This window comes from Brachycentrus maculatus, unplaced genomic scaffold (assembly GCF_059751285.1).
Source record: "Brachycentrus maculatus isolate JH-2025_06_01 unplaced genomic scaffold, ASM5975128v1 h1tg000169l, whole genome shotgun sequence".
In the NCBI taxonomy this organism is placed as follows: Eukaryota; Metazoa; Arthropoda; class Insecta; order Trichoptera; family Brachycentridae; genus Brachycentrus; species Brachycentrus maculatus.
Window position 1 is genome coordinate 774,925 of NW_028280922.1, and position 14,678 is coordinate 789,602.

Here is a 14,678-nt window from a genome sequence, read left to right on the forward strand (position 1 = left end):
TAGAAGACTGGCCTCATGTCATACCTGATCTGAAAAACTTGGCTTTGGGAAAAGGATGAGTAACAGCTTAGCTCTTAAATTTAATGTTTTTATTATTTTTTATGATTATTGGAGGTACTTTCAGCAAAGATAACATACATCATTGTAGATATAACCTTGCAAATATAACTATGATGGATTATGATTACGACATTAGTTCGTTTAATTATCTATTTTAATTGATGAATCGAACATGATAAGAAGAAAAATATTGAAAAGGGTGACCTCATCGATTATTTTAAAGTAAAGGTAGGTACTTGAATCAATTTTAGGGGAAATCATAAAAAAGCATTTATAATTCTGGAAAGAGATTATTCACTTTGTTAAATTTTAGTATATGCACAGTTTTATGATTACAATTTATTGATGCGATACAATGCCCTGTTTATTATGCTCAGATAAGGGTTAGAACTCAATTCTGTATTTCCGATTATTTATTTTAAACAATAGATAATATTTCAAATAACTTTTCGTGACCAGCTTGTCAGTCTGTTTTTTTTTTTACAAGGATTCATACATAAAATAACATTTGTTAAAAGTATTAGTTATTTAGATTTTAAATTACCACTACTTGTTTAAGGAAAGGTGTCCTCCCATTTCAAAAATGCATTGGTCAAGAGTCTACAAATCTTCAACTAAAAGTAAATAAACACCGATGATATCTAACTGCTATTCTTCTTCTTCTTCAACCCTTATCCGCACCCCAATGGTGCATATGGCAGTGCATCATATAAACGCAGTGTTATCCTGATCATTAACACATGAAGGAAAGGTGATCAGCCCTCCGCTTCAGGTACCATTAATTAATTCAGGTACCAGTCCAGGTAATATTGAATAAATATAAGAGTGAAAAAAACACTTATATTTATTTATCCCTCCGTGGGAATCGAACCCGGGACCTCCAGAACGGTAGTCGAGCATGCTGACCATTACACTACAGAGGCGGACAAGTATTACCCTATCCCCATAATATCCTAGTATCCCCCTAACTAATATTAACATTCTTTAATTGATCAATTTTTTATTTAATTTGATTTAAACTCATTTGATAAATACCACTATTTGGTAATATGGTTATTTAGTAATAGTGGTGTTTTTACCAAGTAAAATTTATTTATTTATTTAAACTTCATGTACAGAAAATAAATATCCTAGTATCCCCGAACTAATATTAACTTTCATTAATCAATTTATTTATTTTTTTTTAAACTCATTTGATAAATACCACTATTTGGTAATATGGTTATTTAGTAACAGTGGTGTTTTTACTAAGTAAAATTTATTTATTTATTTAAATTTCATGTACAGAAAATAAATAAGTAGGTACATTTATTTTATTTAATGTTTCGGCATTTACTTTGTGGTAAGACATGTTAAAATGATTAAGGAAACACTTGTTTTTATACCACTTGAGTTTATTAATAGTAGTACTAGTTTCGGGGGCTAAACATTGTAAGGTCTGAATAATAACTAAAATATAAAACAAAAAAAGTTAATGTAGGGGGAGGGGGTTAGTCGAGGTGGCGGAGTTTGAAAATAAAGGAAAAATGGAAAGCAAAGGAGAAGAATTTTGAAAAATATATTATTTAATAAATTATTATTAGAATTTAAGTTTTTTGGATTTCAAAATTTTCTAAATAATTCATAATTTGGCCTTCATGTGGCACAAGGTGTAATAATATTAATTTATGGGAGTGGAATGAGTGATTTATATCAATTATGTGAATTGCAAAATTCGAAAAATAATTACTCACAAGACTGCTACAATCTTCTCTAATTCTAATCTTTAAATTTCTCGCGGTTTGGCCTATATATTTTTTATTGCAATCTCCACACGAAATTTCATAAATACCATTTTTTTTTAAATATATCTATTTTAAATGTTCCCATTAGACCAGTTGTATCATACGTGAGTGCACCAAATTATAAACTTTGTAAATTACTTAATCATTTAATTATCTGTCATAAACTTTTTTCACCAACGTATAGCATAAAGAATACCTTAGAATTTATCGATAAAACCAAAAATTTAAATATTCCTTCTAAAGCTAAAATTATTTCATTTGATATTGTAAATTTATTCACAAACGTCCCAATAGAAGATGCCAAAAGTGTTTTTATGAAACTGCTATGCGATTCGGATTTAGATGATTTATATGTAAAAGAGATGACTAGAATTTATGATATTTGTACATCTCAAAATTATTTTGAATTTAATAGCTTCATTTGTAGCCAAACAAACAAAAACCTAAATTAAAAATAATACGACCATCTTGGAACAATATTATTGATAATAACCACAATTTAATCAATCATACCATTAATGTTTTGCACTATGTTGATCATAGAGGCACAACAAAAGAAAACTGAATAAATTGAAAAATTCTAAAAAAAAAAGAATATTGCGATACTGTATTTATTTCCCATAAAACCCACTGCAATTTCTTGACTGTCATCTCACACTCAACTGCATTTGTCGTCATAAGGTGTGATAAAAATAATTTGAAGCAAGCTTACAGTAAAGTCTCTTGGAAGTGATCAAAGATACATTTTTGATAGGGAGAGTTGATTCTTTACAAAGTCTAGAGGCGCAAACAAAAAAAGAAATACTGCAGAATGATGTGTTAAGAGTAGGAATGGAAAATGCATGTAATATAGTGCTATTTTTACTAAATTAAGATTAATAAAAATACCATTGATTATCACATAAAGAAAATTATATTTAATAGTTCAAATTTCAAACCTGCTATCAGAAACAGAAGCCCTAATAAGAATCCATGTAATTTCGAAACCATTGTGTGGCGTTGCTCGTTCCCAGGCACAAATTAGCATAACGGCTAATTGATTTTGGTATTTATTCACATATGCGAGCCAATCTTATCTATTTTGATAATAAAGATACTGATACCTCACAAATCCATTATTTCTTGATAATTCATGTTATATGTATGTATATGTGAACACATGTCGCTCACTCCTGTCAACAATGTCATATATCAAAAACTTGATTTTTTAGATCGTTTTTTTAAGTGTAAAAATATAATGAAATGTGTTAAAAATAATCATTTATTTTTAATACATTTCATTCACTTATTGAAATTTTTACTGTGCAACAGATCTTTTTAGGTAAAACCTGAATATTTTCTCCATTTGAAAAATATTGAGTATATTTAAAAAAATAATTAAACAAAACCTATTCTTCAAAATGCAAAAACAACACTTTCTGCCCTGTAGCAGGTAAATATTATGTTAAAATATGCCGCTTTTGCTAAGATATAGTACATTTTCTGGGCATTCCAAAAACATGCACAACTGAAAATTGACGATTATTGATATATGACGTTGTTGAAAGGAGTGAGCGATGTATTTGTTCAAAGGATGCTTTGAAGATAATAATGTGTCATGACTTTGGTAATTAATTAATTCAATACGAATAAAAATCTCTCATTATTAATTTTATTTAATACCACCCAGAACTGGCACCTGACCGCATTGCCTTCGCCTAATTATTGATCAAGATAACACTATGTCGATGCGATTGAGTGCCCTATACACTATTGGTCGCAGATAGATTTTCAAACGAAAAATCCTTACTTATTCATCAAAAAATTACTCATGATAATTTATCAAACTTCATTTTTCAATTGTGCCAGAAGGTTGGCAGTCATGGTGACTATTTTTATTTTTACATTTTCACATCTCAACATAGATGAAGAAGAATATAGAAGTCTGGGTATTTACAGGGCTTATGACCTGTCATAGGCGGGTTAAACGATCACTTTTTTTACTTTGCCTGCAGCCGCTCTACATAGCTACTCAGTGCTACAGTGGAACCACTCTCTCAACTTCTTAACCCAACATATGTCTTCTTCCTATGCTTCTTCTACCTTCCACTTTGCCTTGTAATATTATATGTATCGCTTTATATTTCTCTCCCCTCATAAAATAGCCAAAGTTCAATAGATGGAAAAAAAAGATGAAGAGTAAAAAAAAATAAGAAATATTATGGAAAGGATAAGAACCAGAATTCAGGGTGTAAAACCACTAATTTATATGAATTTCACTATCTTAAAGGTTCAAATTCAATCGTGCACACAACTACTCGTGGAAAAAATGTCACAAACCTCCTTCTGTTAACGAAAGCGTTATAAATTCATAATCCATGTGTGCAAAGATTACTATCATATTGAATGTTTTGATAAAATGAAAACTCTTCTCTGTAACGATAATATAAATCTGAAGCTCAGACAAAGAATGATCAAATGTGAAAGGTGGTCAGTTTTACTTTATGGTGTCGAGGCATGGACCCTCAAGGTTAATATCATTAACCGCTTGGAGGCTTTTGAAATGTGTATCCACTGAAGGATGTTGAGAATATCTTGGACTGACATGATAGTAACGTAGAAGTACCGCGTAGAGCGAATGCACAGAGAGAATAGATTTTTGTCAAGATGTTGGTTTATTGGCTAATAAATTAATATGAAAAATCACAACACTATCGATAACATTCTTATTGAAATCTGTAGAGAACTAAGGGAGATATTAAGGTTTAAACTTTAGATATTTGAATAAAACGAAAAACATGCGTTCGCATACGTCATCAAATTTCCCTCATCGAACGTTTTATGACGTCATATAGTTTATTGTCTATGGTTTATAGAGCTGTAATAGTAGTAGTCTGGATTGTTTGTTTACCACTACACTACCATTTGTGTTATACAAATATGAGGGGAGTGGGGGTGGGAGGGTGGACCATAGACATCAACAAATAGAGCGGCCAATAATTTAGCAATGTTACCAATATTAAAATCAGTCCATCATTTCTGTGAGGTCATTCATTACCAACTTACGAAAACCATGTATTTACGAAGGCGAATTTTCCAAAAGAAAATGATGAATGATTATTTTGATTATGTCGGCTGTTATAAACACTGCACGAGTCTAATACAATCATTTATAGGTTGAGTATGTTAAATTAGATATTCCTCTCATCTGACAATGATCCATTGATCACAATTAAGCTCCGTAAAACTTCATATTTTGGTCACATAATGAGAAGTGAAAAGTATGCCGTCTTACTGGGCATAAAAGGGAAGATTGAGGGTCGCAGAGGGGTTGGAAGAAGGCAGCTTTCCTGGCTTCGGAACATTCCAGAGTGGACCGGGATGAGTGGTGTGGAGGACCTGTTCCGTGCTGCCCGGGACAGACAAGGTTTCTCCCGAGTGATCGTCAACGTCGGGGGAAGAAGATCATATTGACACAATGGGAAATAAATACATAAATAAAGCACCGTTGATTTTGATCAGATTGTATTTTTATTGAGAAGTTATTTCAGTTTCATGTTTGCACAATTCAACCCCGCCATTACTTCGCAGGATATCTTCGAGTAATTTGACTTCATTTTGCAGCAATTTTCCCCCGACCGATACTTTTTTGATATTATTATCGACAAAGAATTTACAAGTGCTGATAACCTCTTCTCTGTCCGGAACGGAAAGGAATTGTTCATCGAGTTTGGGGGATCGGACGCCCAAGCTGCCCGCCATGTTCTCGGCTATGCGATGCTCTATCTCCCCCCAGCCGCTGACCACCTCTTCCAGTTTCTCCAGCTCGGCCCCGATCTCTTCGTTGAAGGGCTCTATCTGGAACGATGCCAGTAGAAAATGTTTGGCATCCTCATATTCCGAGAGTTTCGAGTGAGATCTTCCCCTGATGAAGAGGCCCTTGCAGTTCTTCATATAATCTTCCAAAACCGAAGCTTCGTCCAAATAGAATATAGCCTCTCTGGGATTATCCAACTTGTCCATACACAGTGCCAAGTTCACATATGTTTTCACTTTCAGAGCGTTTATGGAATTCTTGTTACTAGTTGTCACCTCGCAAAACTTTAAAATGTCTATGGATTGTTTATACAGTTCGACCGCTTGGGGTATCTTTTTCCTAAAGAAGAAATTTTTAGCTAGATTGTTTATGCTCTCAATTAAAGGACCCGCTATATCAAAGTTTTTTTTCTCTTCAAGATCTAAATTTTCATATCTGAAATGAAAAAAATTATTAATAGCACATTTGGACATAAATGTCTTTTAAAGAAAAATGAGCTAGTACAACGTTCTAACAACGGTACAAAAATTCTTCATTTCTTCTTTGAACCCTACCCACACCTAGATAGTGCATAGGGCACCGGATCAGATTGACACAGTGTCACATGATCATTGAACATCATATGAAGGCGTGGTTATGCAATTCTTCGCTCCAGATTCTTAAATCTACATAGAACTTTAACCCTCATAGTGCTGAGCTTATTTTCACATATTTTGCATAAATTGCTAATTGCTTTTTATCATCACTACTTGACGAATTGGACATTTTGTAGGTAGAAATAAAAAACTTTTACTTTAAAAAAATACAAAAATCATTGTTAATTCACAGCAAAATAATGTTAAATGGTTATTTATAAATGTTATTAGCTTATTAAAAACGTTATACATGTGCGCTAAGACACGTCCGTACAGGTCGATACCTAAATTGAATTGCGCAATAGTCGGTATTCCGACGCTCCGCACTTTATACGCATTAATAGAGAGTCCATCTATCGACGGTTCGCACTCTAAGGGTTAATATAATCTGCCATGGCCTGTCCGGATGAGTGCGGTTCAAACTTTCCTTGAGAGATGGAATCCGAGTAGGCAGTTGATTTTGTGTTCAGAAAAGCAAATTGAATGTTCACCTATCTGCGGCAGCAGCATCGAGGGTCCGGAGCAGGTAGACCAGCAGGAGGATGGTGGAGCCAGGCGGGACGATGTCGGGCAGCCCGAGCTCCCCGAAGTGGGCAGACGGCGGGATAACGAAGCGGCCCCTCTGCCCGACACTCAGCCAGCGCATGGCCACCGCCATTCCAGGGAATATCTCATCCGTAGAAACCTTCATTATCTGCATTCAACCATCGTGATTTAATTCATGTACAACATTTTGAGTGTGTCCAAATACTTGTTCACAAATCTGGATTATCTCCAATTATAGGAGTTATTTTTCTAATAATTTTTTGACATCTCGACATAGATGAAGAAGAATATGGAGAATATGGATATTTCATAGCTTCTTTCATCTCACAATAGATGTCTCTAGTGAAGTCTGGGCATTTCGAAAGATTTTTCTTGAATCACTAGAACTTCACTATTAACATAAAATTTAAAAAAAGAGTTTCTGTTTAATAAAAACCTTCTTTTCATCTCTCCTATAGATGTCTCTAGTGAAGTTCTAGTGATTCAAGCGCAATGTTTCGAAATTGAATCATATTTATATATATATATATATATATATATATATATATATATATATATATATATATATATATATATATATATATATATATATATATATATATATATATATATATATATATATATATATATATATATATATATATATATATATATATATATATATATATATATATATATATATATATATATATATATATATATATATATATATATACATATATATATATATATATATATATATATATATATATATATATATATATATATATATATATTTATATATATATATATATATATATATATATAGAACTTCCAAGAATCGAAGTAATGTGGTTGTCAATCATGGGTAGAATTGGTGAATGTTACACATGTGCAAAGTGATCACTTAAACCAGTCTATGACGGTCGTACACCCCGTAAATGCCCAGACTTCCATATTCTTCTTCATCATTGATAGGATATCAAAAAAATAACTTAGAGGACTTACTGTACTGTTCACTTACGATTGGTCTCCCGTTCTGTCGAGTTACAGAATTGTCAAATGGAAGATTTTCCCCCTCCAGAAACAAGGCATAGTGGACCCAAACCAAGCTATTGGGTAATGGTCTCGTTTCCTCGTTACTTTCAACCAATTCCATATCGCAATCAGGAGAAGTAAAGTCTTTTCCTTCTATGGCCCCCATCACTCCTTGGATATCCTGGAGATCCGGAATGCTCACGGGAACCATTGAAGAAGCGAGTTCCGTGAAACTGACATCATGTCCCGGGTGGATCTTCATCAGGTCATATCTGGCCCTATACTTTCTGGGACCATAACGCTTGTCGTAATAATGGTCATCAGTATCTAAAATTTAGACATTTTGTAATATGATTCAATTAATTAAAATATAATCTCATAACACTTAACCCTTCTTCTTCTTCAAACTCTCATCCGCACCCAATGGTGCATAGGGCACTATATCATATAAACGCAGTGACAAGCATTATCTTGATCATTGACACATGAAGGAAAAAGCCCTTCACTTCAGGTACCAGTCCAGGGTCCGTACTGAATAAATATTAGAGTGAAAAAATCACTAATATTTATTTGACCCCCCCCCCTGGGAATCGAACCCGGGACCTCCAGTATGGTAGCTGAGAGTGCCGACCATTACAATACGGAGGCGGACAACTTAAACCTTAACACTCCTTAATTATTATTTTATAATGCAATTTTGTAAATTAATCTTTATAAATTAAATTTTAAAAAGGGTCTAATCTATGGAAGTGAAGCATGGAGTTAACAAAAGAAGGATGAAAGTAGACTGAATGCGGTAAAAATGCGTTCTCTCAGAGGGATGTGCGGCAAAATGTTGTATGATAGATGTTCGAATGTTGATATAAGGAAGGAAGGCAAGGCTGATAAGATAAGATAAGCATTATCGATAAAATTATGAAAGGTATGTCGAGATGGTTTGGGCGTGTGAATCGAATGAGTGAAGAAAGAATAGGAAAACAAATTTATGAAGTGAATTTAATAGGAGCAGAGGTTGACCAAGGAAAACTTGGCATGATCAAGTATTTCAAATACGGTCATACTGAACTGCTCAGATCAGGAGTTAATAATCGGCAGGTATATTATGGTTTCTAGTTGAATACCACTTTAATTTATCAGAAGGGAAGCAAGATGAAAGCGGATTACTTTTAACACAAATTTATTTAGTTCTATCAAATTACAATCAAGAAAATACTTAAGAATAATCGCGTGATTCTAATATGAGAACAGTTGAAGTACGTGTCGATCTGAGGACGGGCGGCGACGAAGTGTGGCGGGCTCGCTTCCGTTCGTTGCTGGTCTCGTGTAGGGAGCTCGCTATGTCACTCGATTTGAGTTGCCATAGTCGATGTGTGGGTTGCCATAGTCGATGTACATTATATGTGTGGGTTGCCACAATATAAAGAGGATTCTGAGGTATCTCTACATGAGAGAGTACGGCTATTATCCTTGGCTCTACCCGACCCAGTTTCTCCAGGGTACGCTTGGCTACAATAGTTTAGAAACTAGAAGGGATGTGTATTTGATTATGCATTTTTATCCATTGTTGCGCGGTTTGATCGATAATCGTAAAATTATCCGGATCATTGGTCTGTATGTTCCCCATAGTTACCTAAGACAGCGACGGCATAGATTGTTTCACATTCCTATACACAGGACCAACCTGCCGATGGTTATGATGTAGGTTATGATGTGGATTTGGTGACCAGAGTAAAAATGAAAGAATGCTGTACTTACAGTCCCTTTATTGAAATAAATGTGATTCTATTCTAAACACTGGAATCAAATAATTACAAATTCAATTCAATTTATTCAATTTATTCAACAAAAAAATAATATATACATAAAAAACAATATTCAAGGCGTATATATTAAAAGTAAGCAAGAAGACTTAAAGGTGTAGAAGAATCCCGCTTCGGAAAACTCCTTCGGACACATGGAACAGATCAATATCCAATTATATTGTTCAACATAGCGGTAGCTCTTCCTACAGGCATAACCATCGGCAGGTTGGTCCTGTGTATAGGAATGTGAAACAATCTATGCCGACGCTGTCTTAGGTAACTATCGGGAACATACAGACCAATGTTCCGGATAATTTCAGGATTATCGATCATACCGCGCAACAATCGATAAAAATGCGTAATCAAATACAAATTCCTTCTAGTCTCTAAACTATTGTAGCCAAGCATACCCTGGAGAAACTGGGTCAGATAGAGCCAAGGATAATAGCCGTACTCTCTCATGTAGAGATACCTCAAAAACTTCTTTTGGACTTTCTCTACCATAAGAGAGTACTTAAGCTCGTGTGGCCGCCAAATCATCGAGCCACTCTCGAGTCTACTTCGCACCAAGGAGTTATAAAGAGTTCTCAGCACGCGGGTATTTTCGAAAACCCTGGCAGTACGCAGAACAAATCCTAGAATTTTCAATGCATTACCACTGACTGCCTCTATGTGATCGTGAAATGTCAGGGTGCTCACAAATCTAACGCCCAGATCCCTAACATTCGATGCTCGCATCAGATACTCTACAATATATATAGTCAAAGAAGTGAATTGAAAATCGCAATAAAAACGTCTGTTTGCTTCAACGATCCAAGCAGCTCTCGCCGTTTCTTAGTTCTCTCGCTTCAGCGCCGTGTCCGCTCGGAAATCTTCGGTTTAGTTCGTCTCGCAACACTTCCGTCCTGCCCACGCCAGCGCGGCAATTCCACGGTGTGGCTACATAGCCTACATATGTATGAGGAGACGCGTGAATGCGGAAAAGGCGAAGATTGTTTGCAAATACAGATTGATATTTTATTTATTGTTTCGGCATTAACTTCTTGGTAAGACATGTTACAATGATTAAAGAAAACACTTGTTTTATACCACTTGAGTTTTATCAAAGACTACGTGTCATTTTGTTACCTAATTCATGGTCAGCAGCTGCACCTCTGTACTGGACCATTTCCTTGGCATTTTCCTTTTGGTCGGGATTGTGTTCGGTTCTATCATTCTCACTCCGATCTTTACCTCCAATTACTAATCCAGCTTTCCCTAAATCACTACAATCAGATAAGTATGTTATTTATTACACCCAATCTCTAAAAAAGAACAGGATATGACTACTTTTCAATTAAAATGCAAAATATATAATATACAGGATAGGAGTTGTCAAACGAATGACGAATCCCTCAGACGAATGTGAGGCAAAATGATGTTTCATAGATATTCGAATGATGAAATAAGGAAAGAATGCAAGGCTGAGATAAGCATTATCGATAAAATTAAGAAAGGCGTGTTGAGATGGTTTGGATATGTGGAACGTATGAGTGAGGAAAGAACGGTTAAACAAATTTATGAGGTGAATATAGTTGGAAAAAGAAGCAGAGGAAGACCGAGGAAAACTTGGCACAATCAGGTAAGTCAAATACTTGAAAGCGGCCGGGTCAGGAGTCGTAATATTCGTCGGGTATGTATGATGAAATGCATGAACGTGGAAGAGATGAAGAATGTTTGCAAAGACAGAGTGGGGTGGCATTCGATTCTCTCTGCCTACCCCTGCAGAGAAGCGGTGTGCTGGTTAGTTAGTTATATATAATATACGATGGAAAAATATTGCTTTTAGTCAATAATAATAATAATATTATAAGGTTAATGACGTGTGCCTCCGTTGTGTGATGGTCAGCAAGCTTGGCTACCGTTCTGGAGGTCCCTGGTTCGATTCTCAGTAAGGGTCAAATAAATAAAATATAATTTAAATATAAGGGATGAGCTAAAATAATAAAAAAGAAAATGATATTTTCTGGCGTTTCTCATGGATGTGACAAAAAAAAATTAAATACTAAACTGTTGTAGTCGCTTTTATTTCTGTAGTGCATAAACTCGCTAAGTATACTGCATCGATTCGGAAAAAAAATAGGGAAATTAAATTTTTGTTTTTTTTTTTATCTAATGTTACCCAGATTGATTGCATTTGAATTTATTTTACTATCATTGCTATTCAGGCAAGTCACTATATAGGTTCGTAAATTTCAACACTCCCAGATATTTAAAATTACGAGACATGAGAATCATTTTGTTTTGTTACGAAACCACACTTTATCAAGAGAATATGATATTAAATACTTTAATAAATTCTCGTAAATTTAATTCTTCTTCTTAGTGTAAGCCTTGTGGCCTGTTTTTTATGAGGGATTAGCCTCCTACAATGTCGATTCCCAGCTATCGATCCATCTCTTTGGTGGTCTGCCCGGTGTCTTCTACCATGGGGTTGGCCGTACAGTGCGATGTGGGGGAGTCTGGATGGTTCCATTCTCCTCACATGCGCATACCATTGTCTCATTTGTTGCCTTCCCCACCTAACGACATCTTCGATCTCGCACATTTCCCTGATCCTGGCGTTTCTTATTCTATCTCGAAGACTCTTGCCTGATATGCTTCTTAGAGGCTTCATTTCTGACACTCTTAGCACGTTTTTGTGTGTTTCGTGTGTAAATTGAATTCAATAATGATAATATTTTCATAATATTGTGCCATTGTTGTAACCGAAGTAAAGTGAGGTTATATGGATACTTACTACAGACAATTTGTAATGTGTTCAATGTCCATCGTATTGAAACTATGTACCTTTAATTTTATTTGAATTTGCAGTCACTACATTAAAAAGATAACATGTATTTCCCGCGCATTCAAAACAATATTCATGTATTTAATAATGTGTCAAATTTAGATAACATAAACATGAAAATGAATAGTATACTGTACAATAGAATTTAAGATGACAAGACCATTTAATTATTGGCAATTTTATAGTTTCTTCAATTTATTTAATTACGTTACTAAAAATTAACGGAAACTTCTTTTGCTTTTATTTTTTTATCGTGTAATTTTTGTCAAATGTCAAAATATAAATAACTACCAAAGACTAACTAATTGTATATCTACCATAGACTATCAATTTAGAGTTAGTTAGGTACTTCAGAAACAAAACTTGGTGATTGATTGCGCTTCGGCTGTCCCCGTTTGTTAAATTTGCAACAAGTCATGTAATCTCGATGAAGAGAAGATGAGACGGGACAGACGATTTAAAAAAAATTACCCAAGGTCAAACTGATTTTTTTTGCAACAGTTTTTGAAACATCACTTATTATTTTTAACTTAGTTGTCAACTTATAATATATAGCCTATACCCAGCAATGCCTGACATGTAGAATAGGACCCAGACAGGGATCCAAAAAGGAATGAACTGAATAAATTATTAATTGAAAGATTCTTGTGTTCGAAATTTGTTAAATTTTCTCGCTTGTTTCCTTTATAAATGCTTCTTTTTTTTAAAAAGAAATATTTGTGTTTTTATTATTATCACAAATCTTTCAATTTCATATTATTTCTGTGAGCCTAAGTGGCTTATTATTAGAAATAGGTATCAAATTGTGGTAGAGTGGGTTCGAACCGAGAAACTCTGACTTAAGAGTCCGCGACACTAACCGTGAGACCACAACCCGACACTCGTACCGTTCTTTATGCCTATTTACTATACCCATTTATTGTTTATATTTTACATTTTGCCCTGTGTTAGTTTCGTTTAATTTGCTTTCTTTTTTTACTTTCTTATTTGTGTTCTAGTCATTTTAACCTGAATCCCATGTCCCAAAATAGTAATTTTCCATTACTCATCGAGAATATTATATATGTGACTTATGTATTTAATATGTTTTTAAATAAATAAAACTTTGTAAATTTTGTCACTTATTCTTCCATGTATGTGAATTTTTTTAATAATGATTATTTCAATTTCATGTAATTAATGAATAAAAAAATTTGTGAAAAAATTTAGATGTTTACACTCTTGGGACGGGAAAGGTATTTCTACCCGTTCTGTTGGTCGATGCTTAAGGACGGAAAGGGTATTTTTACCTTCTGTGCTGGCCTCATTTATAAGGCATAAAAGAAGGAATTATCCAATGTTTTATATTAACATTATATCCCAATCTCTTTGCTAAGGTACATAATTATCAAATCCTGTCGCAAAAATACCCATACGAAATGTGTTAAGATATTGAGACAGCTTAAGTGCTATTTGTGGTATTCAAATACAGGTTTTATACCTGAACACTAGCCACAGAAATAATAAAATAAAAATATGTAGAAAACTAAGTAGCCAAAAAACCACGTATCTGTGTCTGCCGATTAAATATCTTCAATTTTGCTTCCGTTCCGATTTACAATAGTCTCGAGTCCAATTTACCGATGTTCCAGCATACATTGCAAGAGGTACCATCGGAAGGATATGTTTAATATTTGTTATCTGGAAAAATGCAATCAATAATCCTTTTTTTTAAAGGTGTAGTTTTAGAATTAATATTTCATCAGAATAATCCATGTTTTCATTTTTAAATAAATTAATATTTAAATGGCAAATTTTTTTTTTTTTTTTTTTTTTAAATCCCTTACCGCACCCCAATGGTGCATAGGGCACTGCTTCATATAAACGCAGTGTTATCTCGATCGATTACACATGAAGGAAAGGTGATCAGCCCTCCACTTCAGGTACCAGTCCAGTGTAATATTGAATAAATATTAAAGTGAAAAAATCACTTATATTTATTAAACCCCCCTGGGAATCGAACCCGGGACCTCCAGAACGGTAGCCGAGCATGCTGACCATTACACTACGGAGGCGGACATTAAAAGCCATGGCAGTCTTCTTTCTCAGTCTGGATCATCTTTAGAACATTGCTGTCCGGAAATGTACTCCAAATTTAATGTGAAGTGCATATCGGTTTTTCTAGTTATGTCCTCGTTTGCTGGACTCCAGGTTTATAGTGAGATATAA

The 14,678-nt window shown here is 34.2% G+C and overlaps 1 protein-coding gene across 1 annotated transcript; it reads right to left on the bottom strand.

Annotated features, from left to right (window-relative positions):
- Positions 1 to 5,324: 5,324 nt before the first annotated feature.
- On the bottom strand, positions 5,325 to 12,769 carry LOC148308336 (inactive peptidyl-prolyl cis-trans isomerase FKBP6-like). The gene is made up of 5 exons (XM_088261926.1): positions 12,420 to 12,769; positions 10,769 to 10,905; positions 7,825 to 8,165; positions 6,767 to 6,969; positions 5,325 to 6,075 (listed from the first exon to the last, which is right to left on the bottom strand). Exons 1-5 carry the CDS (start codon positions 12,449 to 12,451, stop codon positions 5,355 to 5,357), a joined length of 1,434 nt encoding a protein of 477 aa, XP_088118052.1. The 5' UTR covers positions 12,452 to 12,769; the 3' UTR covers positions 5,325 to 5,354.
- Positions 12,770 to 14,678: the final 1,909 nt, after the last annotated feature.